The sequence below is a fragment of the Photinus pyralis genome, unplaced genomic scaffold (genome assembly GCF_008802855.1).
Source record: "Photinus pyralis isolate 1611_PpyrPB1 unplaced genomic scaffold, Ppyr1.3 Ppyr1.4_LG10, whole genome shotgun sequence".
Classification (NCBI taxonomy): Eukaryota; Metazoa; Arthropoda; class Insecta; order Coleoptera; family Lampyridae; genus Photinus; species Photinus pyralis.
Window position 1 is genome coordinate 1,019,524 of NW_022170250.1, and position 26,244 is coordinate 1,045,767.

Sequence of the window (26,244 nt, forward strand, 5' to 3'; positions counted from 1 at the left end):
CCCCATGACACTTGGGATGTAGATAATTAAAATAATTGAAGATTTTCACATTTTCTCAAAGAGAAAGATTCAGGAAAAGCTCTTAAAAGATCTTTTAAGAAGGGCATTTTTCACGAGTTCAAAATTACCATGACACTTGGCGAGAACATCCTCAATAAAATAATTGAGAATATTCAGGGAAGTCTTAAAAAATCTTTAAATGTGGCGAACATTTCCATTACAATTGAATATGAACATCTTCAATAAAACATTTGGTAATTTTTACATTTTTTTTCAAGGGAAAGATTCAGGGAAGGCTTTTAAATGATCGGTAAGAGTCATGGGCATTTTTTTGCGAGTTCCAAAATTATCATGCAACTTGCCATGAACATCCTCAATAAAAGAATTGAGAATTTTAACATTTTTTCTACGAGGAATATTCAGGGAAGTCTTAAAGATCTTTTAAATGTGGGGAACATTTCCATTACACTTGACATGAACCACTTCAATGAAACAATTGGGAATTTTTACATTTTTTTCAAGGGAAAGATTCAGGAAAGACTTTTAAACGATCGGTAAGTCATGGGCATTTTTTTTGAGTTCCAAAATTTCCATGCAACTGGCCATGAACATCCTCAATAAAAGAATTGGAAAATTTAACATTTTTTCTACGGGGAATATTCAGAGAGGTCTACAATTTCCGTGACACTTGGCATGAACATCTTCATTTAACCAAATAAACCTTTTTCCCACGGGAAATATTCAGGGAAGACCCTTAAACGATCTTTAAGGGCGACGGGCATTTTTTGGGAGTTCTAAAACCCCCACGACACCTTGGGATGTACATAATTAAAATAATTGAAGATTTTCACATTTTTTCAAAGAGAAAGATTCAGGAAAAGCTCTTAAAAGATCTTTTAAGAAGGGCATTTTTCAGGAGTTCAAAATTCCCATGCACTTGGCGGAAACATCCTCAATAAAATAATTGAGAATATTCATAGAAGTCTTAAAAAATCTTTAAATGTGGCGAACATTTCCATTACACTTGAATATGAACATCTTCAATAAAACAATTGGTAATTTTTACATTTTTTTCCAAGGGAAAGATTCAGGGGAGGTTTTTAGAAGATCGGTAAGAGTAACGGGCATTTTTTCGCGAGTTCCAAAATTTCCGTGCAACTTGCCATGAACATCCTCAATAAAAGAATTGAGAATTTTAACATTTTTTCTACGAGGAATATTCAGGGAAGTCTTAAAGATCTTTTAAATGTGGGGAACATTTCCATGTCACTTGGCATGAACATCATCAATAAAACAATTGGAAATTTTTACATTTTTCCCAAGGCAAAGATTCAGGGTAGGCTTTTAAACGATCGGTAAGAGTCACGGGCATTTTTTTGCGAGTTCCAAAATTTCCATGCAACTTGCCATGAACATCCTCAATAAAAGAATTGAGAATTTTAACATTTTTTCTACGAGGAATATTCAGGGAAGTCTTAAAGATCTTTTAAATGTGGGGAACATTTCCATGTCACTTGGCATGAACATCATCAATAAAACAATTGGAAATTTTTACATTTTTCCCAAGGCAAAGATTCAGGGTAGGCTTTTAAACGATCGGTAAGAGTCACGGGCATTTTTTTGCGAGTTCCAAAATTTCCATGCAACTTGCCATGAACATCCTCAATAAAAGAATTGAGAATTTTAACATTTTTTCTACGAGGAATATTCAGGGAAGTCTTAAAGATCTTTTAAATGTGGGGAACATTTCCATGTCACTTGGCATGAACATCATCAATAAAACAATTGGAAATTTTTACATTTTTCCCAAGGCAAAGATTCAGGGTAGGCTTTTAAACGATCGGTAAGAGTCACGGGCATTTTTTTGCGAGTTCCAAAATTTCCATGCAACTTGCCATGAACATCCTCAATAAAAGAATTGAGAATTTTAACATTTTTTCTACGAGGAATATTTAGGAAAGTCTTAAAGATCTTTTAAATGTGGGGAACATTTCCATTACACTTAACATGAACATCTTCAATAAAACAATTGGGAATTTTTACATTTTTTTCAAGGGAAAGATTCAGGGAAGGCTTTTAAAGGATTGGTAAGAGTTTTTACATTTTTTTCAAGGGAAAGATTCGGGGAAGACTCTTACAAGATATTTAAAGGTGACGGACAGTGCCTTCTGCGGTTAGGGATATTCCATTCCGCCCCAACACAGATAAATGCAAGAAGAACATAGCTGCTACAAAATATCAATGTAAATCTAAAACAATAAATTTAAAAAAATCGAATCATTACACATTTTGGTGATAAAAATAAAAAATGATTCTATTTATTCTTGTCGCACATTTCTGATACGGAGATTAAGTAGCAACAGTAAAGCAACAACAAATAAAAATTATTAATAGAGCGAACGCGTAAATGTTGGCTTTCTAAATTTTTATATTATTATTATTATTATTTTATTTGATTGTTTTTAACCAACATAATCCTAAACTTTTACAGTTTAGCTTTGGGGTGTTTGTTCTATCCTGTAACAGATGGTGTCGGACGATAATCATACAAAAACCCAATTGCCCAGAAAACCCCACAAAAACCTCAAATGCCCATGGGTTTTTTGGGTTTTTTATACAAAAACCCGGGTTTTTGCCAACCGTGAACTTGTACTTTTCATTAGTGCGCGTAGTGCGCGTTTATTTTTAAGAATGAATCTCGAAAATTTCATAACACTTTTACTACTTACTTGCTTCACCCGGGAAATATCGTCTCCTATCACTATTTTCAAGCGGTAGAATCCCAACAGTCTTTTGGATCACCTAAAAATACTGGCATTCTTGAAACAGTAAATAAAAAACACTGGCAACAGTTCATAGTTCTTGAAACATCGCCGACAAAGACGGACTCAACTGACCACCCTGTATATGAGTAAAACACAAAGTGTAAAAATGTAAAAATCAAAATACAATTTTTTGTAATTTTAATTTTTAGACTGCTTGATACATACTTTACGCACTTAAGGCACCTCTCCCACTTGAGACATTGCTAGTGCCAAAGACATCAGAGATATGAATTAACACTTGAGTTCTGAATAAGCCTCAAGACTGAAACACATCTGGGACGCTTGAGACACGCGAGAGCTCCCTGTTCTAGGTATATTCAGAGCAAATACTCCGGGCGCGAGTTTTTTTGGAGCAAAATTTTCGAAATTCAAATAAGAATCGAAGATACAGCAATTTGTCACCCTCTCTCAAAGATCGGGCATTAGATATTGTCAATAAAATGGGACCCCGGTCGGAATCCCGAGCAACCCCCCTGAAATGGATCACAATTGGCACGTTTTTAATTGTGCACTCGGTGTACACGAGGGGCAATTGAGATTATCAGGGAAGTGGCTTGCGGTGCGTTCTACGTTATCGAAAGATACGCGACGAGACATCGCGGCGGCGGTTTTTGTTTATCGCAGACGTCTAGATAACAGACGCCCATTCGACAAAAACTTTTGATTGTTTTTCGATAACAAAAACAAGCGGAACAAAAACCTTGGTGGAAGAATGCAGGTGAATCTTATCGTAAAGGAAATAATGTTATCTGGGATCAAGTGTGCCGATTAAGTGAATCATCACAACTTATAATGCAGGTGCTTTCATTTATATGATAATTAAACAAAGCGGCGCGTTGTAGAAATCTACGTGGAACCCGACTTCTTAAAGGTTCACGAAATGCTCCGGAATTCAACTGCACACCTCAGTTTTTTATATATATAGAAGGTATAAAACATACATAACAGTCCGCCATTTTGTATGAAACAGGTATAAATATCAAAAAAATACCTGAACCATCTTTTTCATCGTCCATTAAACAAACAAATCGCTAGAGCCACCCTTGAGCCTAATTACGAAGTGACCTTAACGCCACGGACTCGAAAATCAAATTGGAATTGCTTACCTGTTAACATCGCTTTTCACATTTTCTTTAATAATAATCCCCCCTAGATCCATGGGGCCATTTACTTCATTCTCCAAAAAAAATACCACAATCACCTACACAAATTAGTCCACAATAACAATTAGCGAAAATGTACAGTTGGGCGACGAAAGACGGGACGAAACGCGACTAAAATGAAACCCAAACGAATTTGAACACGATTCTTATTTATAAAAACGTACTTGGATCGTTTATTAAGCCACAAAATTCACTACACGTTCCCCTCGCACGTACAAATTCTGTATGAAATCTACAGCATCTTTGGTGCGCTGAACTCGACAATAATCTTTAAGCCGAAAGCGCGACTCACACGCTAAAAACGGATCACACCTCCACCCCGAGACTGTCGGGCCGAAATTTGTGGAACTTCGCCTGAAATGTTAATTTCCGCGCGATCGACGAAGAATCAAAAAGTTAAAAGGACGCCTCGCTTTAATGCAACACGAAAAGGGAACGTGAGGATGAGCGAATTGTGCTGGTTAAACGCGACTTTTCCACCGTAAATGCCGCAGTACTGCCAACCTCGAGTAACTAAAACACCCAAAATTGGTTCAATCATTTTTTTTTTATTAAAAACTAGAATTACACTTTACAAGAGAAAATCTACCAGGGGCGCACTTTACTTTGAGTAGCGTGCGACAACATCCACGTGTTCCTCTCCTTCTTCACCATTTGCATTTGCTTGTGCCGGGGGTGCTTGTCGCACAGCACGAACAGCCGATTGAATCGCATTATGAAATAGCACGCCTTGCAGCGACGTTTCAGTATTCCCTTAGTTTTAAACGAGCACGTTTGCGTTACGAGCGGGCTGACTGTCGGAAAAACACTAGCTGGTGGTTTCGAAAGCAAGTGAAAGTTGCTGGTCGGTACGAGGAACGATGGTCGGATTACCGCCTTTACTAGCGATTGTAATAGAGAATTCATGGCTGTAAATAAATCGCGCTCTCATAAGAGTAATAGTCAATTAAATGAATACCTTTTTTTAGAATTGTTTGGAAAATGTAAACATTATGAGTTTGGAATTTCTAGGTTAGGATATTTTGTACTGGCTGTGGCTAAAGTAGCTGCCCATGTGTTTACCTTGCCGAGTAGAATAGTGGGTGTACATATGAATTGTTGCCTAATATCCTATGAGAAAGAGACATAAAAGTCTCGCTAATGGAGAAAAATCACGGTTCCGTGCATTTATTTTACCTATTAGTAACCATTAATGGTTTAGTTTTATTCCATCTTCGACTGATGTTCCTCCAGTTTACTGAGCATTCCTTCCTGAGAAAAGATACCGTGAGGTCTTTGGAGAAGGTGACAATATAGCGCCTAAAATAAAAAGGTTTGAATTAATACTTCATTCAGTGTTCTGTAGGTTGTTTTATGAGTCATGTTTATGTGTTTTATTTTCAGAAACCACTCAATTACTTCGTTAATGCAGATCCATGCTTCGGCGCAACAGGCTGCCTTCTACAGAGTGGGTGTCCACTATTAGCACCACGAAACGTGAAAATGCCGGTCTCAAACGAAGAGAAGGAAAGCAGCTCCACAGTACAAGCCTCTGTTGTGCTGATATTGTATTTGTTCATGATGGTCTTCCATGTTTCCGCCTCTTTTAACAGAAAATTATAAATTATACAAAAAATCACGTGCTTATCATAAATTCTGCTAATACACACAGAATTATAGTACATTATTTACCTTTTCTTTCCATGCGGTTCCATCAATGTGTGTATTTCTACTAAAGTCACTAAATATAGAAAGTACCGCAATCCATTGGGCTCGTATGTTAAGAGAGAGAACGCATGATTTTTGCCCAAAAATGGCGGAGTTTACCAGATTCTAGTCACTTTAATGTTAAGGATTGTTCTATCTGTTTGGAGATATCTGCATATATTTTTATAAAACATGACAATTCTATAAAGTCAGGTTAGGAAAAATGACAGCTATTCAGATTTTATTTGTCAATATTTTTAAGTTGGCAGCAAATTAGCCCCAAAATGGCGGATGATTGCGGTACTTTCTATATCTAGTGACTTTAATTTCTACAATATTGTAGAACCAAATCCACCAAACTGTGACAGTACTAAAAAGTACTCGCTTCGTCGTCATGGCAAACACACGAAACAACTGAACACGGCTGGAGCGCTTTCCATATACTAAGCGAGCTGATTGGCTAATACCGAATCATCAGTGTAGCCAATCTTAGGAATCCAAAACCAACTGCCGGTTCTTCAACTGACCGCGGTTCCTACCTGCTTTTTGCAACCGGATCGATGTGACCAACCACAGTTACACGCGAATACGAAGCGAGGGTGATTGAATAAAAGCAAAAATTGCATGTATGAACCAACAATCGCAAGAAAATACTAGCAATCGCAGGAAAAGTAAAAATAAATTTCCTTCATGGTCACTACACGCTTTCATACAAGCGCGATTTTAATGTGCTAATGAATGCAGTTTTATTTGTACAATACAATCTACATAATATTACGCAATTATCGTATTTCTGATTAAATCAAAACCAAATTATCTGCCAAGTATGTATCGATTCTGGTGGCACCACGAACCAACCTGAAGTTACATTCACTTAAAATGGAAAAACAAAAAATGACTTTGTTTTCCCATTTGGGTTGGTACTACCTCAAAAGCGAATGTAACTTCAGGCTGGTGCACCACAAACAGAAATATTCAAATTAAGCAATCCTCGAGGTAACCATCCATTTACAGAACTAGTCCTCTCTCTAGTCGCAGAAGATTATGTCACATTCGCCTTCTTCTTGTGCTTCTTACTGTCCAGATGTTGCTTAAATTGTACCTCCGAATTCAAAGTGAGATTGCACGGGTTGCAATAGTAAAACCCGCTCGGGGTCCGAAAGACAGACAGATCCTTCTTGGAAATGCTCGGACACGACAAGGTGGATAGTATCGTGTTGTCATGATGCGGATGGGGTGCTAAAAAAATAAAAGTGGGGGGTGAGTAAATTTCCACGTTCAAAGGACCAACCTTCCACCGGCGACTGCGGCACCTCTAACAGCTTCATCTTCTTCTTGTGCTTCGATCCGTTCTTGTGTATCTCCAGTTGTTGCTCCGAGGTTACGCAGACGTTGCAAACGTAACATCGCAGACCGTCCTGGCGCAGGTGACGTTCGATTTTTATCTCCTCGGGTATCACGAAGTCGACACCGAAGCTGTCGTGAGGTTTCGGAACGACCGTTGACCTGCACAGAACGCTTGAACGATGTGAGAATCGATTTAAAGGCACTCACGTTCTAATCCAATTGCCGAAGCCGTCGTACTGTCCTCGCCCGGCAGGCGGCGCCGCACCTAAAATGACCCTAAAACCTACATTAAAACAAACGGCTCTACGTTAAGTACATAGAAGTGAAACCTTCTGTGGTTCCTACTGCTGTAGTGCGATTCGGCGTGCAGCCGGCCGGTCAGAGGCAGATCACAAGGTTGACAGTAGAAATATTTGGGATCGTGATCTTCGAACTGTTTCTCGGGGGGCTTCGCCTTCTCGTGCAGCGGGGTTCCGGTGGTTTCGGCGTACTCGATCAGATACGCGCGCACCTTCTTCATGTGTCGCTTGGAGTCGTAATGCAATTTCGCCATTATGTTACTCGAGTGTTGGCACTCGCACAGTTTGCAGAATAATGGTTGGAAGAGCGCCTGCAGTTCGGCGGGTAGGGTCGGATCGCTTAGGTGAGGAAACGTGTCTCTGTCTAAAACGAAGGATAGAGCGAGACCCTAGCAAACACGAACGTTACATTTTTGAGTCGAGGCGCTAGTCTTCGGTTTCTCCTTGGTACGTTCGACGTGCTCCTGAATTTGAGATATCGTCTTGTAGATTACTGTGGTAGGGTCCTCGGCGTACACATTTTGAAGAGGTTGAAACAGGGCATTCGAAGGCGAGTTTGTGTCTTCGGTTTTGGCTTGTTTTCGAGGTATTATGAAGTTGGTGGAGAATTGGGGGCCTAAGAATACACTTACAAGACATGTCTCCTAATAGACCGATAGCACTTACCCCTTTTAAGATTGCCTGAGCTATCCATTTTGCAAATTACACAAATCACAACCGCCAAAAGATACAACAGCCCGCCATGTTTAATTTGATCGAGTGTGACGTCACGATCATCAGCTACATACAGTGTGTGTCAATTTATTCCGACTACTTGGCCAACTCAAGGCTCAGTTACTTGTAATTGCTGATTTGATAAACCGATGACTGAACTCAAGCCATCGAAATGAATATGAGGGTGCTAATAGAAGAAGTGCTACTTAAAGTTACACTAAGGCCGAAGAAAAGCAACTTGGCAGCGTTGCATCAGTGTGACATGACAGTTGCCTTAACCTCAAACATTTCCAAAGTCAAACTTTCGAAATGGTTGACGAAGGTACCAGAAAAACCTTAAGCGGCATTCCCCTTTTGCAAACGAAAGCAGGCCCCAGAGACAAAGAGCTATGGATACAGCGGCTAAAGGAAGAGTACCAGTCGCTCATTAAAGTACGGCAAGTTCGCTTAACATATGTTTCGGTCTCTCGACATCTCCCTTTCAGTACGTTCAAAATAACAAAGAGGCCGACAACGACTGGTTCCGGCTGGAGTCCAACAAGGAGGGCACGCGATGGTTCGGTAAATGTTGGTACATTCACGACCTACTCAAGTACGAGTTCGAAGTTGAATTCGACGTGAGTTATCTCGCGAAACCGTTACCTTAGGTAATTTGCGCCGTTACAGATTCCGGTAACTTACCCGCATACCGCTCCGGAAATCGCGTTGCCAGAACTCGACGGTAAAACCGCCAAAATGTACAGGGGCGGAAAAATCTGCCTATCGGATCACTTCAAACCACTCTGGGGTCGGAATGTGCCCAAATTCGGATTGAGCCACGCGATGGCACTCGGGGTAAGTCTCGCTCTGATTTGAGTTGGTTGTCATCGTAGCGTTTGTTTGTAGCTCGGACCTTGGCTTGCGGTTGAGGTACCAGATTTGATCTCGAAAGGGATAATTACGTATAAGGAAAAGGAACCTGAAAAAGCGACATAGTTTATTGTTTATTATAAAGAAGCTGCTTGTTTTTGTATTACATTGTAACTAAAACTATTTACATTGATTTAACAAAAATTGCCTTATATTTGAATTGCAACCCTTAATCTGCCATGCCATTTATTTTTCTCTCTCTTGCTCTGGGCCCTCAACAGACTTGCGCCCAATTACAGAGTAGTCCGCATAATGCTTTTTAGAGGTGCCTCTGCAGGTCTTTCCCAAGATTTAATTGAAAAATCCAGTGAAATAATTGGATTCTAGCTCAGAACAAATTGCTCTGAGAATTCTAAGGCCAAAATTTGTTTATAAATAATCGTATATTATTAATATTGATATTGTTTAAGAATTATTTAGTTAATTATGCGTAATTTTGTTTAATAAATTGCGTTTTGTTTTGATTTTTGTTACAAAGATAAGGAACATCTGGCAATTTGTCAGTATTATCTCTGGTTGTTGCGATAAGAGTTGTTTTTCGCTGCGTAAGTGCTAATTAGTTTTAAGATAAAGGTCATAGTTATAGATCTTAAGTCCTAATATTTGTTCAGAGCCCCAGTTTGTGTGTGCCTCTGCAGGTCTTTCCCAAGATTTAATTGAAAAATCCAGTGAAATAATTGGATTCTAGCTCAGAACACATTGCTCTGAGAATTCCAAGGCCAAAATTTGTTATATTGATTTTGTTTAAGAATTATTTAGTTAATGATGCGTAATTTTGTTTAATAAATTGCGTTTTGTTTTGATTTTTGTTACAAAGATAAGGAACATCTGGCAATTTGTCAGTATTATCTCTGGTTGTTGCGATAAGAGTTGTTTTTCGCTGCGTAAGTGCTAATTAGTTTTAAGATAAAGGTCATAGTTATAGATCTTAAGTCCTAATATTTGTTCAGAGCCCCAGTGCAATGTAATTGGAATTTTTATTCTGTATGGTTTCTGGTTAAACAAATAAATAAATAAATAGTTGACCATCCCATAGCCGACGGGCTGGCTGACTGGCAGCACATTCGGGCCCGTAGAAGAACGCTTGTAGAAAGACGAGGAATGCAGTCGACTTTAGGCGTCCAAAAGATTTTTAGAGCTCAAAACGCTATCTCTCTTTCTCATTGCGCCAATAGAAGCTCGAGCTATGAGAAAGGTGCCCCAAAAATTGAGTGCGACTATTTTGTGGAGGGTTTTAAGCGAAATCCACCAAAATGCGAGTTGCGGGACGTCCGAAGTGGGTACCGACAAAGGGAATGTGGTAGACTGGTGGAGTCAAAACTGACTAATAGAATAGGTACTGATCTGCTACACAAAAATGAGCTGAAGGCCCTTTGATCTCACACGTGGGCTTTGATAATTTTTTACTTATACGCGCCATAACTGAAGATCATTTTATAATTGTGATTGATGAGAATTTGTCTCTGGACTTTTTTGGGTCCTGCAATTAAAAATGGATTATCGCGAGTATCTTTGTCAAGAATTACATAATATTGTATCTGGGTCGTTAAGGTGCTATTAACCAAATTGCTTTATTCCGCCCTCCGAAATTGGCAGTCTATAAAACGCGCAAATCATTTTCCCATTCTGAACAGTCTTTAATCATGTTTAGTGCAATACTCTTCGCCGCACTTCTGTCGTTTTCTGGCGCGGGGAAGCTTCGTAAGACATTCCGATTCTCGTCGCAATTTCAACTTTGTTTTAGCTGCCAATCTCAAGGTGTGCAAACGTACCGATCCCAATATAAATGAGTGCTTCCGTGATGCTGTTCAAGACTCGTTGCCCAAAATCAAAGCTGGTAAGCGAGTAAGTCGGTTTTACCTCACCCGAAAGTGCGCTTTTAGGTATACCCGAGCTGAATTTTCCACCATTTGAACCCTTTGAAATTCCCAGTATGTCGATACAAGCCGGCCACAGCGCGGTACAAGTCGTCCAAAACTACAAGAACTTGAAGCTCCACGGACTGTCCGAGTCCATTGTCGATGATGCTAAGTACACAGATCTCCCACTAAAACTTCCACTCTCTCATTTTCAATGACAGGTTGGAGCACTCCGAGGACGGTTTCAAGGCGGAAATGGACGTCACAATTCCCACTGTACGAGCCGAGGCCGACTACGAAGTCCACGGACAACTACTTATGCTTCCGATAACCGGAAGCGGAAAATCCAGCCTATTATTCAGTAAGTGCTCGGAAACTATGCTCAGTTGTGTACACCCAAGGACTTTTGCAGAGGACTCGAAAGCCACGATCCTAATGGTCGGCAAAAAAATAGAGAAAAAGGGCAAAACGTACTTGGAGGTGAGCGAGCTGAAGGTCGACTTTGTACCGAAGGTAGGAGAATTCCACTTCGACAACCTTTTCAACGGCGATCAAGCGCTCGGAGATTCCATGAACAAGATGATCAATGAGAACTGGAAGGAACTCTTCGAGGAGATCAAGCCTGGGTTTGACGAGATTTTCTCGAAACTATTCCAAACCACTGCGAATAGTATATTTACCAAGATTGCGGGGGATGACATGTTTCCGGTTTAATTTTGAATGAGCGCGTATAATTTTGTAGCACTATGTATAATGTTAAAATGTTTCTGTATTGTTCTAAGGTACGCGAGCCACGAACATCCAAGTCTTTCCAGAGCACTCACAGCAATGGAAGTTTTCCTAAACCTCACTGTTCACGATTTCCTTTAACTTTCTTATAATAAGCTTAGATTGACAGGAGAAACATTTTTTTCTCCTATTCTCTTTTGAATACGATTTTCCAACTGTTTGCACTTTGTGTATTTAAATCATAGCAAATACAAAGATTTTGTGTCTCTCTTCTTCTTAATATTACAATGATAGAACTAAAGACCTGCATGTACTGTTTGCCCAGAGCGCAAAAAATGTTATGATACGCCCCTGGTAGACAGGGATTCCGTGGCGGTCATGTACACACAGCCATTACAAACATAACCTAAAATTCAAAATGTTGTGAATTGAATTAGAATTTTTACTCGTATTTTGTAACATAATGACGTTAATAAAGACCGTTTCATCGAAAGTGTTCCACGCTATTCAAAACGTTGACATCGACGAGCTGGCAAAATGTACCGAACAGGAGATACGACCGATCCTACCGTGTCTCGTTCGGATGAGCCTAATCTCTCCCTTGGACACCTCAAAGAAATGCTCACGCCAAAAGATCGACATCCTCACGATAATTTCCGGCATCGAGTACGTCAATTCCATCGTCGCACTACTCTCAATCGACTTTCACGCGCTCGAGTCGGACGTGCGCAAAGAACAGCAGCTGCGCCAGAAGAGCTGCACCACGCAGCACGATTCCATACTCATAAGCAACCTGCCAAACGGTCTCGCCTTGGAGTACGAACGTTCGGACATGACGAGACGTCTGCGACTCGTACTGAGCGAGCTGCTCTTCATTCAGTCGCAGATACAGGACCTCGGCGATAACGTCAGCGAGCAGGAGTTCTACATGAAGTCGTCCGAACTATTCGACAACGACATTTACATCGAGGAGATCTCGGACGTCGTCTGCATCGCGCTCGCCGAACTGCCGATGCTGCTGAACGTGCAGAGCATGGCCGAGACGCTTCTGCACGTGCATAACGGGCCCGCGATCATTTGCAGGGTGGTCGCGAACTTTCCGGATTCGTTTCGTGAAGGTTGGTACGTGACGAACTCGAGAACCACCGTTTTAGAGTGTTCTTTTTTGCAGTGTGCACGAACTTGATACAGAGAGGCGAGAAGCAGGAGGAGAACGCGCACAGCACGATCCGTCTGAACGCGATCGCGATGTTGTGCCGGATGAATCCGTCGCAGGCGCTGTCCGTACGGAGCAAATGCGTCGAGCTGTGTCGCATGCCGGCGCTCGCCATCACGCTCTCGTTGGAAAACGCGCAGAGCGCCGGTTCGGTGCAGGACAGCGATATGGTCGCGTTCGTCTCGGGACTGTTACTCGGAAATGATCAGAGTATTCGGTTGGCTCGTGACTTCGTGGGCGAATTTGTCTTAATTGTGCGCCTTGCAGGAATTGGTTCGCGCTGTTCATACGTACAGGTCACAAACGGAAGGGGGAGGTTTCCAGCACGTCCCTACAGCTGTTACGGGAACATCTACTGACTCAGCTGCAGAATATCATGCACGTCTGCAAAGATGGCGAGTTGCCCGATCATTGGGTGGTCCAAGCGTCTGCATTGCTACGTTTATATTGCGCCCTTCGGGGGATTGCCGCTATCAAGTGTGTATCTGCCCTCCCCCCCCCCCCACTCCTCTCTTGTCCATTTGCCATCATTGTGTAATTTGATTTTTGTAGGTTTCAGGATGAGGAGGTCAGCTTAATTGTGCAACTCCTCACATCGCATCCGAATCCCACGCCTGCCGGCGTGCGATTCGCATCGTTGGGGCTATGCATGCTTATCGCGTGTCCGTCTCTCGTCTCGCAGCCGGAACTTGAAAAGCGCAGCATTGATTGGGTAGGTAGTTGAAGGGATAGCAAGAGGTAAATGTCATGGTACTGGTCGCCCGTTACCTTTCGGTGGCCTTGGAAAGCAGGTCAAGGTGAAATTCAAAGGTCATATTTTATCTTCAAGGTCATATTCGTACTTTTTCGTTCAGACTTCTCAATCAAAAGTTATAGACTAGAAACGAATTTCGAAAAAAAATTCTAAGGGCTGTAACTTTTGAACTAGTAGCCCAATCTTGGAACTGTTTGAAATTATGGATTCTACAGGCCATATTCTATAAGAAAATTTTTTTTCCGGGTCTATCTGAGACAATTTTTTTTTCGGGGCTCAAAAAAAGGCAGTGTATAACCTTCCTTTTTTACCAAAAATCGACTGCACCAAAATTTCTCGGGAAAACACTTTTTCTTATTAATTTTGGTGCGTAGAATCCAAAACAATTCGTAATTTTTCGATCAGACTTCTCAATCAAAAGTTATAGACTAGAAACCAATTTCGAAAGAAAATTCAAAGGGCTGTAACTTTTGAACTAGTAGCCCAATCTTGGAACTGTTTGAAATTATGGATTCTACAGGCCACATTCTATAAGAAAATTTTTTTTCCGGGTCTATCTGAGACAATTTTTTTTTCGGGGCTCAAAAAAAGGCAGTGTATAACCTTCCTTTTTTACCAAAAATCGACTGCACCAAAATTTCTCGTGAAAACACTTTTTCTTATTAATTTTGGTGCGTAGAATCCAAAACAATTCGTACTTTTTCGATCAGACTTCTCAATCAAAAGTTATAGACTAGAAACCAATTTCGAAAAAAAATTCAAAGGGCTGTAACTTTTGAACTAGTAGCCCAATCTTGGAACTGTTTGAAATTATGGATTCTACAGGCCACATTCTATAAGAGAATTTTAAAAATGGGGTCATTGACCTCTGATAACTGAACGTCGCAAAATGGGGGAGGTATTGAACTTTGATAACGTTGAAAATGAAATGACATGACAAAATTAGACCATTGACTTTTGATGACCTTGAGAATAAAACATGACCCAAAGAATAGGGTCCTTGATTCTTGATAACCTTGAAAATAACAAAAAAGGGGCGACTGAACTTTGATGGCCTTAAAAATAAAATATTACATTATAAAAATTGGGTTATTGACCTTTGACGACCTGGAGAATAAAACGTGACCCAAAAAATGGGGTTCTTGACCTCTGATAACTTTGAAAACGAAACATAACATGTCAAAAATGGGGAGATTGATCTCTGATAACTTTTAACGCAATAAAGGGGTCTATTGAACTTTGACATCTTTGAAAATGAAGTGACACTATAATAATAAGGTCATTTTCCTCTGATGACCTTGAAAATGGCATACTACACCTCAAAAAACTGGTGGTTATTGAACTTTGATAACCTTCAAAATAGGGCTATTGACCTTGAAAATGAAATAAGATACGAGAAAAATGAGAGAAATTGGATTTTGATAACCTTGACAATAAAATATGATACAAAAATGGGGTCATTGACCTTTAATGACTGAGAGTCATGGGACTATTGCCGTTTGATGGCCTTGAAAAGTAAAAACCATGGCACCCCAAAAAAGGGGGGGAGCGGTTGACAGTTGGTAACCTTGAAAGTGAATTGGCAACACAAAAATGGGGCTAATGACCTCTGATGACCTTGAAAACGTATGCTCTTTAGTTTTACTTGACCTGGTCACAGCAAAGTGGCACGCGACCTCAAAGAAATCGTAATTAAAATTAGCGTCAAATCAGTCCAAGTCTAAAATAATACGAAAGGATTACGGGTGTATAAAATTAAACTCGAAAATTTTTACAAGTTCTGAAAGGGGCTGTTTTAGGTACAGTGGCTCGTTCGCGAAGAGGCGTACTTCGAATCGACAAGCGGCGTTTCCGCGTCCTTCGGCGAGATGCTGCTGCTAATGGCGATTCACTTTCACAGCAATCAGCTGAGCGCGATCTGCGATCTCGTATGCGCAACGCTCGGTATGCGAATACCGATTCGTCACAACAACATGACGCGCATGAAGCTCGTCTTTACGCAGGAGATCTTCACCGAGCAGGTCGTGACTGCGCACGCGGTCAAGGTGCCGGTAACGGCGAATCTCAACGCGAACATGGCCGGCTTCCTGCCGGTCCACTGCATACATCAACTGCTCAAGTCGCGCGCGTTCGCCAAACACAACGTGAACATCAAGAGCTGGATCTATCGGCAGATTTGCGCGAGCACGTATCCGCTGCATCCCGTGCTGCCGTTGCTGGTCGAGGTCTACGTGAGCAGTATTATATTGTCGAATCCGCGCAACTTGGAGGTGACAAACAAGCCGCTGACCGAGAACGAGATACGGCGCGTCTTTCAGAGTTCGATCTTCGGCCAGTACTTCGACTCGAAACGTTCGGTTTTCAACATCGAGTTCGACGCGCAGCACGAGGACGTCTACGTTAACGAAACCAGTCTGACGCCCCAGCTGCTTCTGCTGTACTATCTGCTGTTGTACGAGGACTGTCGATTGACCAACGTTCAGGGCCCGAACACTTCGGTGAAGAAAATTAAAATTTACAGCGCCGAATTCATGTCCGAACTACCGATTAAGTACCTGCTGCACCACGCGCAAAAGGACCAGGTGTCGTATTCGGGTCTCTTCGGGCCTCTGTTGAAGCTATTGGCCACCCACTTCCCTCATCTGACTCTGGTCGAAGATTGGCTGGACGATATGTCGTTTAAGAGCGGTAGCAAGGCGAGTTACGTGAGCGAGCTGACCGTCGTCGAGGCCTTCAACGCGCTGGAGGTGAACCCATCGAAATGCGCGCGGATGCTGCGCTGCCTTCTTAAGATGGAGGCGATCGATATGTGGCCGTTTGCTGAGGTCTTCACGCAGTTTGCCAGGAAGATTTTGGGCAAGGACGTTCCGCGCTACGTTCAGGATTTGTACAAGGAGGTTTGGTTGAGGTTGAATACGGTGCTGCCGAGGAGACTGTGGGTGCTCACCGTGAAGAACGTGGTCTGGAACTTGCACGGGCTCGTGCGGAGAGACCTGGCCGACGATCCACTGCAGGTAGGTCCGTGGCCGATTGCGCGAATTCGCCACTGTTCGTTTTGGCAGGTGATGCGTTGCGACGAGCGGATTTTTCGATGCGCTTCCATGTACGCCATCGTATTGCGAGTGTTGCGCGCGAGCTTGGCGTCTTCGAGAAGTCAGCTGTATCAGCATCTGCAGTCGAATCCGAAACTCGATCAAAATGGTCAGGTGGTCGCCGATTCGGACAGAGAAGAAATGTGTCGTGCACTGGTCGCAGCACAGGTTTGTATCTAATCTGGTTCTCTCTATTTCTGTAAAAAAATGTCGCGAAGAATTCGTCCAGGTTGAACCATATGTGTGGCACAGGGTAGGCGTCTTTTTTTGACGCCGAATTGCGCACTGGAGTAGAAGCTCGATTGCGGTACTGAGGGTCCCTGGTTGCAATCCGGGCTTTGGCATAGATATTCGTAAATGTATAAGAGGCTGGGTTGGTAGAGCAGCCTCGTCTACTTAAAAATAAGGGGAGAGTCTGGCTTCTCTAACGTGTTTGGCCATACCTCCTCCTCTTTGCCTATACTGGGGTCTGTGGGAAAGTTGTAATGTTGTTGTCCAAGTATTGGTGACCTTGACATTGATTATTTTACACAGCGCCCCAAGGGTTTTTAGTGGTACTACGGGCTATGAAATTGTTAAAGTTATTCTTTATCTTGAACAGATTCTTGTATTCGCTACCCCGTATATTATCCATAGGGGCTGTTTATTGTCTTCTGGGACCGTAGTGAAGGTAGCAGCCAAAAAGTAGCAGCCGATTTAATAGTTTCTATTCAAAATAGGGCGTGGTTTTCAGGGGAGTGACCTGTTTGCAGTGACTACACACTGTTGCCACATATTAATTCGGCTGCTACTTTCACTACGGTCTTCTGGGGCCTGCTGGTAACGCTTTCTGACCTTTCTAACGTCCGGCTTTTTATTATTGAGTTCGTTTTCCCACCATATTTCATACCCCCCAGATCCCTTGTGCTACGTTTTTCTTCAAAATGTGCAGCCCTAAGGATTCTCGTGCCAGTTTTCTATTCAGGATTATCGAATCTTGTTTTCCTGTCGAAGATTTCATGTTCCACTGACTCCTGGTGTTACGTTGGATGGTCCCTTTCCAGAAATTGTTTAGGTGCTATGGGAACTATACGTTTTCAGGAAGAATGTTGAACCGGTGTCTGGTGGGGTATTCCAGCCAAGCGTCGGAGGATTTTAAAAGGTGTAGCTCTTTTCCTAGGGCCCCTGGGGGTATTCCAAGTTTTATATTTGATCGTCTTGCCCATGTATGGGAAAGGTTTTTATTTGTATGTATTTTAAACGTGTATGACAAATGTCTCTTCGATTATGAATTATAAACCCTAACCTCACTTTTTATGTGACTTGTTTACGTTTTCCATTTGGGGCTCTGTTAATCAAATCAAGTGCCATGCATCGTCGAGATTCTTATTCTAAATACAAAGAAGACCGTAGGCATCCTTCAAGAAAAAGGCGAAGATCTCCTTCGCCTCAGGCATCCTCGTCTTCGAAAGAGAAACCACCAGACTTGCAAGCGATTATCAACATCAACAGGCACCATTTCAGCTCGTTCCTTCAAAACCACCTGAACGTAGGAAACGCGGACGACTTCTGGAAGTTCTTCGAGAAATACCAAACGATCCAGGCCCACTCGACGGACTCCGCGAACTTCGACAAAACGAATCTCCTAAACGTCAACTTCGACCGGTCCCCGGCTCAGCTGTACAACAAGCTGCCCGTCAACGTACCCGAAGCGTGCTTCGCGAAATTCCTAAACTCGGTCCTCGTCTACCAGGACTTTCAGCAGAAATCGAAATTTTCCAAATTGAGAAAGCTCCGCAGGGCACAGTCGGATCTGCCGATCGCGCAGTACAAGCGCGTCCTGATCGAAATGCTAGAGCGAAATCGCGTCGTGCTGGTCGCCGGCGATACGGGTTGCGGTAAATCGACGCAGGTCCCTCAGTACGTTCTCGAGGCGGGCTACAAGAAGATCGTGTGCACTCAGCCGCGACGTATCGCGTGCATCTCGCTCGCGAAACGAGTGGCGTACGAGACGTTAACGGATTATAAGACGGTTATCGGTTACCAAATCAGGTTTGTATGATTTTTTTCTCTCTCCTTCGGGCTAACTCGAGGGGTGTCTAGTGTACCCAAAATAGGAGGGGACGCGTGATAGGCCTTTAATAGCATAATTTGCTGGAGGTTTCCAAAATTTCTTACGTAGTCAAATGTGGGGGAAAATACCCCCCAGAACCCTTAACCCTCAAAACAAATAACACGCACATCGTAAGATATCTCTTAGTATACACGTGCGTTAATTAATTTTCGTCTGATAAAATTCCTTATCGCCAACGACCAGATGTGCCTTACTCCTAACATCTAAATTGCATAAATAACAAAAGCGAAAGAATTACACATTAACACAATTTCTAAAAGGAAACAAACAACACTGGAACACAAATTCAAATGAGACGAACCAACTCTGTGCTTATTTCGTAAATGATCCCCAAATTTACTTAAATTGAAATATCCTCATATACAGGGTGTCCCATCATTAGTTTAGAAAAAGTTTTCCCCGTCAGTCCGTAGGGAGACACCCCTCAGGCCAGCCCCCAAGCATAACTTTAGGTGACAGTGTTCTTTAATTAACAACCCTAACGTAAGGTTTGAGAAGACGAAACGCGCCGACACGTCAGTCGTTTTCATGACCGAAGGTCTACTGCTCCGACAAACCGCCGAAGAGGAGACCATCAACGCGTACGACGTTATCATTTTGGACGAAATACACGAACGCCATCTGTACGGGGACTTTCTGATCGGAATAATGAAGTGCCTGTTGCACAAGCGCGACGATTTCAAGCTAATTTTGATGTCGGCGACGATTAACATTGAACTATTCAAGAGCTACTTCCAAGAGGAGGAGATCGGCGTAATCGAAGTGCCGGGCCGACTGTACCCGATCGACGTCCAGTACTTGCCGATCATTTACGACTCGTACAAGCAGAAACGGGACCGTTTCGATTGCAGCCCGTACCTTCGGGTAATCCACATGATCGACGCGAAGTACCAACCGCATCAGAAGGGCGATCTGCTGGTGTTTCTCAACGGGTTCGCCGAGATTTCGGCGCTGGCCGACGCGGTGAACGAGTACGGCCAGATCAAGCAGAATTGGATCGTGCTCCAGTTGCACAGCAGTTTGTCGCTGGAGGAACAGGACAAGGTGTTCGATTACGCGCCGGAAGGCATGCGAAAGTGTATCATCTCGACCAACATCGCCGAGACTTCGGTGACAATAGACGGGGTCCGATTCGTGATCGATTCGGGTAAGGTGAACAAGATGATCTACAACAACGTGGGCGGCATCAACAAGCTGACCGAGACGAACATCTCCCAGGACAGCGCGAAGCAACGCGCCGGGCGCGCGGGCCGCACCGGCCCCGGCATTTGCTACCGAATGTACTCGGAGGAGACGTTCAGGTCGTTTGACCCGTTCACCGTCGCCGAAATTCACCTCGTTCCGCTAGAGGCGCTCCTCCTCAACATGATCTCGCTGGGACTGAGCGACATCCAGAACTTTCCGTTCTTGGAGAAGCCGAGCGCCAGCGCGATCGAGGAGAGCGTCGACAAGCTTAAATTCTGCGGCGCCCTAAAGCTCGACGAGGACTATCTCGTGTTAACTACTCTCGGCGAGTCGCTCAGCAAGCTGCCCGTCGACTTGACCATTGGAAAAATGCTGATAATGTCCACGCTGTTCGGCAACGTGAACTCGGTGCTCGCGCTCGCCGCTGTTTTAAGCGTGCAGAGTCCGCTCACGCAGCAGGCCTACCGCAATTTGGACACGCAGAACGCGAGGAAGACCTTGGAGAGCAATCACGGAGATCCGATATCGCTACTGAACATGTACAAGGAGTGGCTTTGCGTCAAGCAGGACACGGTTCCGATGGAACGGCAGCCGAAGGAGAACTCCCGAACTTGGGCGAAGAAGAGAGGTCTGGAAGAACAACGATTTTACGAGGTATGGCTTCCCCCGCGCGAGTCTGGGTCATTTTCAAAATTGATTTAAAACACCCTGTATAACACTTTTTTTGAATAGCTCCCTTCAATGATAGATAGAGAGAACCAGAGTGTACCAGTCAAACTGATAGGTCGGTGCTATGTTTTAATTGTTGTGGAGTGGGACACAAAGCCAGCAAATGCAACGCTTGTATCCCTTATGTTTTCCCTTGGGTGGTTCGTTCATCGATGCATATTTAATCCAATACAGTATACGAAATGGTCTTTCATTGGCTTGCGTCCACACTAGTTTTTCCGTGGAAAGTGGAAAACCGTTTCCCTTTTTGAATTTTTTGAAGATATTAATTTTTTTGGATTCTGGAATTTTTGTTTTGGAATTTCTTAATTCAATACAGGGTGTCCCTTTTTTTCGAGAGGGAAATCATGTACAGGGTGTTCAATTTTCAAGGGAATTTCTGTTATAAAAAAAAAAATAATTTTTATTTCCAACTTTGCTTAAGTATATAGGCGCAAGTGCTCTTTTTGCCTTAAAATGATAAAAATCAAAACTTGAAAATTTTCCGTGGAAAGTGGAAAACCATTTCCCTATTGGAATTTTTTTAATTTAAAATTTTTTGAATTCATTAATTCAGTACAGGGTGTCCCTTTTTTCTCAAGGGGGAAATAATGTACAGGGTGTTCAATTTTCGACACTTCTATTTTTGAATTTATTAATTCAATACAGGGTGTCTCTTTTTTTCAAGAGGGAAATAATGTACAGGGTGTTCAATTTTCGACACGTGGCTAGGGTATTTCCGTTATCAAAAAATAATAATAATATTTATTCCCAACTTTGCTAAAGTATTTTTTTGACGTTTTGGCGTAAAATGCTCAAAATATTGAAGTTTTTGAATTTATTAATTCAGTACAGGGTGTCCCTTTTTTCTCAAGGGGGAAATAATGTACAGGGTGTTCAATTTTCGACACTTCTATTTTTGAATTTATTAATTCAATACAGGGTGTCCCTTTTTTTCAAGAGGGAAATAATGTACAGGGTGTTCAATTTTCGACACGTTGCTGGGGTATCTCCGTTATCAAAAAATAGTAATAATAATATTTATTCCCAACTTTGCTAAAGTATTTTTTTGACGTTTTGACGTAAAATACTCAAAATATTGAAGTTTTTGAATTTATTAATACAGTACAAGGTGTCCCTTTTTTTCTCAAGGGGGAATAATGTACAGGGTGTTCAATTTTCGACGCTTTGCTAGCGTATATATTCCCAACTTTGCTAAAGTATATAGGTGTCATGTGCTTTTTTTGACTTAAAATGCTAAAAATCAAAACTTGAAAATATTCGCTCGCTTAAGAGATACGGGGGAAATAAAAAAATTGCCAATTTCAGAAGGACCCTGTATTGAAAAGAGACAGAAAAATATTTGAAATAATCTGCCGTTTTGAAAATAAGTACACAGGGCGAGGTAAACGAGTTTTTTTGTGTATTTTTTGAATTGTTTGAACTTTTTTTAATCTTTTTTGAATCACTTCAATCTTTTTTTATTACCTTGGTGTGTTATATTTTTGAAGAGAATTTAATATCCTACTTTTTTAGATCAAAATATACAGGGTGTACTATTTAAAATAATGAGGTTAGGTATATTTATTTTGAAAATGGCAGATATTTAACAATCATTATCAAGAAACCTTTTTAATAGACATTTCTCTGTATCACTTTTTAACAAAGAAAGTGGGGCGTTTTCAAATTTTGATTTTACCATTTTCAGTTTGACCCAACACTTTCAATTCCTTTTCTCTATTTTTTGATTTTTTAAAATTTTCCGAATTAATTAAATTTTTGAATTTTTATTTTTTGAAAAATGACCCAGACCTTCTCTGTCTCGCACGTTCAGGTAACCCTACCATTCTTTTTTATCTTTCGTAAGGTAACGAAACTGATCCAGCAATTTCGGGAAATCCTGGAGGACGCCGAGCTTTTATCGAAAAGAGCGCAGGGCGAGCTTTCGAGCGGCGAACGTTCGATGCGCTACGGCGAACTGAAACAGCTGAAGACGCTCAGGCGCAACCTCAAAAACGAGGGTCGCAGCGCCCAGCGCAAACAGCTCAAGTTCCAGCGCTTCGACGTAGAGACCGACGATCGAGAGGCCGGCGGCAAGCTCGACCTTCGAGACATCGAGTTTCGCATCACGAACGACTTCAAAAAGCTGCAAACTCTCCTGGACGACTCCTCGCCGGAGAGCTTCCGGGACCTGATGATGCTCAAGCTGATACTGACGAGCGGGTTGTATCCGCAGGTCGCCGTCGAGGACGAGCACAATTACTCGAAGAGCGTCGCCGAGCGACTGTACCACACGAAGAGCAAGAACTTCGTCTTCTTACGTCCGCTGAGCTGTTTCACGACCAATCCCGAAGTGCTCGAGATACACGCGGACGATATCGACGTGCCGCCCCCGGGATACTTCAGCAAGCGGCCGATCAGCCGAAAGCACCAGCTGCTGGTTTACCAGTCGATACTGGAGACTAAGAAGGTGTACCTGATGAACGTGATGAGGATGCCAGCGATTCAGACGCTGATGCTCTTCGCGAAGACGATCGCCACGAATTTGACGCTCACCAAGTTCGTGTTTGACGAGTTTCTTCTGTGCGACGTCCCCGCCTTTGGGCAGGGCAAGACGTTACTGTTGCGCGCAGTACAACTGCGCAAAAAACTGAAGGAGAAACTGGAGGAGAAGCTCGGGGATGTCTCGGCGAAGTGCGACCAACGCGACGCCTTCTACTTCATCGAGGACCTCGTCAAGTTCATGACGACCGATGTCAGTTACAATATTAAACGACTATTACCCGCGGACTTAAAGGTTATATACACGGACGAATGCTTTCCGAGCCCGGACTCGAACCCGTTCGACTCGGAATATCGCGCGACACAGAACAGCGCGTACGGCGGGTTGCAGGTTACCGAGAACGTCGTCTACGGCTGCTTGGTGCAGGAGGAGTGGGCGTGCATGATCGAACAGCAGATTTCGACTATGACCTACACGTGCGCGAGTTGCGGGGGGGAAATGGCGGGGGTGTCGGTGCTGAACATTATGCAACACGAGGCGAGTTGTACGGTTTCAAAAGCCGAACAGCGGGCAGAAACAGTAGCGGAGCCAGTCGTTGTTAAAGCAAACTCTCAACAGTATTATTGTGATAAATGTGATAAAACGCTTATGTTAGCTCCTATTGATATATTAAAGCACAAAAGGTCGTGCAATTAATTCCAAAACTCTCATTCAATTTGCAAAACATCAAAAACAAAATTAAGACCCTGAAAGAGCGGTTTTTAGGGCTTGTTGTTTTACACATACCCCGCACGCAGGCGTTCGATAGACAATTAAATAAAGAAATCTTAATTATTAAATAATTCAATTGATCTGATCGTAACAAAATTGCGATATCGCAATCAACGGTGCTTTAAGTGTGATCACCTGGGTCACCAGACGATAACATGTCCTGAAACGCCTTAGATCGACGAAAAGAATTCCTCAATTCTTAACGAAAACGTAAAGAATCGCGGTGTCAAAATATCGCGAACAGTTCCCAAAACCTGTTTTGAACCTCCTCTTTTCTAGAAAAAGAAAGAAGACCAAATTCACATTTGCAAATTTTAGGATAGCGCAGCTGCTCAGATGCTGTTAGAAACGTGCTTGGAGACGAAAGAAGACTCCGAAACGCCCGGTCAGCTTCTCGCCCTGCAGGAGGTACGCTCCCTCGTCTGCAGCTACCTTCACCAGGTGTTCATCGTCGATCCGTCTCTGGCGAAATTAATCCACTTCCAGGTAACCTCGCCCGCTTCATAGTCGCCCTCTAGCGTACAATTTTAGGGTTATCCGAGCGAGCTTCTCCCAGTAACGGTCCGCGGAATTCCCTCGGCGCACATCTGCCTCGACTCCCTGCCCGAGCTGATGCAGCAGCCGAGCGTCACGAAGCAGATCTTCGCCATTCAGCTCCTCTCGCAGCTCTCCCTGCAGTACGCGCTGCCGAAAAGTCTCAACATTTGCGTGACCGCCCTGAATCTTCTCTACGCCCTGCTCGGGGGTAAGCAACCAAACCATTGCGCCCTATTTTGGTTATATTAGCAAACGCCGTTTGTATTTGAGTTGTGTCTTTGAAATAATCTAAAAAACGAAAAGAAATTTGATTCGGCTCAAAAAAGCACCAATTTATAGATTAGTCTCATCGTATAGATTGGTAAAAATTTTGTGTTCGCAGCGATCTCACCGAGACAGCGTGTGAGATTATTCAAGGAGATTCTTCCGGCGCTAACGCAGATCAGCGAGGCGTTCCCGCCGTTGGCCGAGGACATCGTTCAGTTTCTGATACAGCTGTCGCGCGTGGCGCTCTCGCAGGCGTCGCTCGCGTCGTACTTCCACGACCATCTCACCTGGGACAGCGAGATAAACGAGAGTGAAACGCGAGAGATTTCCGAGCTCGCTCAAGTCGTTTTTAACGACATTATAACGAGGACTGTTCTGAAAACTAACATTTATAACTAGGTATAAATAATAAAAGCGTTTTTGATTTTTTTTTTTACTTAGTGGCGTGTGATGTTGCCCTGTATGATTCTATTAACCATATATAGTGTGGAAAAAGCACCCAATCCAGTTCCTATTCTTCGCTGTATGTGTTGCTTTTTCATTTTGTACCCGCTGCCGGACGGATTTTTCCTTGAACATGAAATGACACTACACAAGGTGACTTTGAAAATCAAATATGACACTACCTTTGAACTTCACCTTGGTCTACTTTTCAATGTCACTGCCAGGAGGCGACCGACCTTGAACCGGTCCTACTACACTACTGATAACATACATATATATATTGTCGAAATTTGTATTTAGTCCATAACTTTTGATTGAGAGGTCTGATCGAAAAAGTACGAATTGTTTTGGATTCTACGCACCAAAATTAATAAGAAAAAGTGTTTTCCCGAGAAATTTTGGTGCAGTCGATTTTTGGTAAAAAAGGAAGGTAAATAACTGCCTTTTTTTGAGGCCGAAAAAAAAATTGTCTGAGATCGACCGGGAAAAAGCATTTTCTTATAGAGTTTGGCCCGTAGAATCCATAATTTCCAACAGTTCCAAGATTGGACTACTAGATCAAAAGTTACAGCCCTTTGAACTTTATATATATATATATATAAAAATTTGTATTTAGTCCATAACTTTTGATTGAGAGGTCTGATCGAAAAAGTACGAATGGTTTTGGATTCTACGCACCAAAATTAGTGAGAAAAAGTGTTTTCCCGAGAAATTTTGGAGCAGTCGATTTTTGGTAAAAAAGGAAGGTAAATAACTGCCTTTTTTGAGGCTGGAAAAAAAAATTGTCTGAGATCGACCGGAAAAAGCATTTTCTTATAGAGTTTGGCCCGTAGAATCCATAATTTCCAACAGTTCCAAGATTGGACTACTAGATCAAAAGTTACAGCCCTTTGAACTTTATATATATATATATATATATATCCTGGACCTAGACCTCCGGTGCTGCTACTCTCGGGGAGAATGTTGTCTTGGAGGTCTGAGTGGTATTGAATACCCCCCGGAAAAATGAGTGGAAGGGCGATCGAGTCTTGAGCACTTTAACTGGAGAATATTTTCCTGAAGGAGGGTATTCCATACCCCCCAGACCACCCTGTGCTGCGATAACTTTCGAGAAGGAATCATC

The 26,244-nt window shown here is 42.6% G+C and overlaps 5 protein-coding genes across 5 annotated transcripts; 4 read left to right on the forward strand and 1 right to left on the reverse strand.

The window, feature by feature from the left end:
- Nucleotides 1-6,563: 6,563 nt before the first annotated feature.
- On the reverse strand, nt 6,564-8,121 carry LOC116162551 (zinc finger matrin-type protein 3-like). The gene is made up of 6 exons (XM_031476188.1): nt 7,987-8,121; nt 7,730-7,936; nt 7,351-7,684; nt 7,229-7,297; nt 6,966-7,180; nt 6,564-6,913 (listed from the first exon to the last, which is right to left on the reverse strand). Exons 1-6 carry the CDS (start codon nt 8,012-8,014, stop codon nt 6,717-6,719), a joined length of 1,050 nt encoding a protein of 349 aa, XP_031332048.1. The 5' UTR covers nt 8,015-8,121; the 3' UTR covers nt 6,564-6,716.
- A 164-nt stretch (nt 8,122-8,285) lies between these two features.
- Nucleotides 8,286-9,087, forward strand: LOC116162553 (ubiquitin-fold modifier-conjugating enzyme 1). The gene is made up of 4 exons (XM_031476190.1): nt 8,286-8,466; nt 8,520-8,651; nt 8,701-8,868; nt 8,920-9,087. The coding sequence occupies exons 1-4, from the start codon at nt 8,344-8,346 to the stop codon at nt 9,007-9,009; spliced, it is 513 nt and encodes a 170-aa protein (XP_031332050.1). The 5' UTR covers nt 8,286-8,343; the 3' UTR covers nt 9,010-9,087.
- A 1,497-nt stretch (nt 9,088-10,584) lies between these two features.
- Nucleotides 10,585-11,767, forward strand: LOC116162552 (protein takeout-like). The gene is made up of 5 exons (XM_031476189.1): nt 10,585-10,644; nt 10,688-10,780; nt 10,827-10,974; nt 11,024-11,163; nt 11,215-11,767. Exons 1-5 carry the CDS (start codon nt 10,587-10,589, stop codon nt 11,514-11,516), a joined length of 741 nt encoding a protein of 246 aa, XP_031332049.1. The 5' UTR covers nt 10,585-10,586; the 3' UTR covers nt 11,517-11,767.
- A 143-nt stretch (nt 11,768-11,910) lies between these two features.
- Nucleotides 11,911-25,113, forward strand: LOC116162549 (integrator complex subunit 2). Its single transcript, XM_031476185.1, has 9 exons — nt 11,911-12,649; nt 12,703-12,964; nt 13,015-13,224; nt 13,300-13,459; nt 15,301-16,515; nt 16,564-16,761; nt 24,192-24,359; nt 24,405-24,618; nt 24,793-25,113. Exons 1-9 carry the CDS (start codon nt 11,995-11,997, stop codon nt 25,074-25,076), a joined length of 3,366 nt encoding a protein of 1,121 aa, XP_031332045.1. The 5' UTR covers nt 11,911-11,994; the 3' UTR covers nt 25,077-25,113.
- Nucleotides 16,769-24,205, forward strand: LOC116162550 (probable ATP-dependent RNA helicase DHX34). Its single transcript, XM_031476187.1, has 3 exons — nt 16,769-18,624; nt 19,195-20,545; nt 22,467-24,205. Exons 1-3 carry the CDS (start codon nt 17,942-17,944, stop codon nt 23,796-23,798), a joined length of 3,366 nt encoding a protein of 1,121 aa, XP_031332047.1. The 5' UTR covers nt 16,769-17,941; the 3' UTR covers nt 23,799-24,205.
- Nucleotides 25,114-26,244: the final 1,131 nt, after the last annotated feature.

Bases quoted from the DNA above. Each gene is read 5' to 3' on its own strand.
- LOC116162552 (XM_031476189.1), top strand. From the start codon at position 10,587: ATGTTTAGTGCAATACTCTTCGCCGCACTTCTGTCGTTTTCTGGCGCG. The intron at 10,645-10,687 runs GTAAGACATTCC...ACTTTGTTTTAG, and splicing joins TTCTGGCGCGGGGAAGCTTC to CTGCCAATCTCAAGGTGTGC. The intron at 10,781-10,826 runs GTAAGCGAGTAA...GTGCGCTTTTAG, and splicing joins GTTGCCCAAAATCAAAGCTG to GTATACCCGAGCTGAATTTT.
- LOC116162550 (XM_031476187.1), top strand. From the start codon at position 17,942: ATGCATCGTCGAGATTCTTATTCTAAATACAAAGAAGACCGTAGGCAT. The intron at 18,625-19,194 runs GTTTGTATGATT...CCCTAACGTAAG, and splicing joins GTTATCGGTTACCAAATCAG to GTTTGAGAAGACGAAACGCG. The intron at 20,546-22,466 runs GTATGGCTTCCC...ATCTTTCGTAAG, and splicing joins AAGAACAACGATTTTACGAG to GTAACGAAACTGATCCAGCA.
- LOC116162553 (XM_031476190.1), top strand. From the start codon at position 8,344: ATGGTTGACGAAGGTACCAGAAAAACCTTAAGCGGCATTCCCCTTTTG. The intron at 8,467-8,519 runs GTACGGCAAGTT...TCTCCCTTTCAG, and splicing joins AGTACCAGTCGCTCATTAAA to TACGTTCAAAATAACAAAGA. The intron at 8,869-8,919 runs GTAAGTCTCGCT...GTTTGTTTGTAG, and splicing joins GCCACGCGATGGCACTCGGG to CTCGGACCTTGGCTTGCGGT.
- LOC116162549 (XM_031476185.1), top strand. From the start codon at position 11,995: ATGACGTTAATAAAGACCGTTTCATCGAAAGTGTTCCACGCTATTCAA. The intron at 13,225-13,299 runs GTGTGTATCTGC...TGATTTTTGTAG, and splicing joins CGGGGGATTGCCGCTATCAA to GTTTCAGGATGAGGAGGTCA. The intron at 24,360-24,404 runs GTAACCTCGCCC...GTACAATTTTAG, and splicing joins CGAAATTAATCCACTTCCAG to GGTTATCCGAGCGAGCTTCT.
- LOC116162551 (XM_031476188.1), bottom strand. From the start codon at position 8,014: ATGGATAGCTCAGGCAATCTTAAAAGGG. The intron at 7,937-7,986 runs GTAAGTGCTATC...GTGTATTCTTAG, and splicing joins CTCAGGCAATCTTAAAAGGG to GCCCCCAATTCTCCACCAAC. The intron at 7,298-7,350 runs GTTTCACTTCTA...TGTAGGTTTTAG, and splicing joins AGCAGTAGGAACCACAGAAG to GGTCATTTTAGGTGCGGCGC.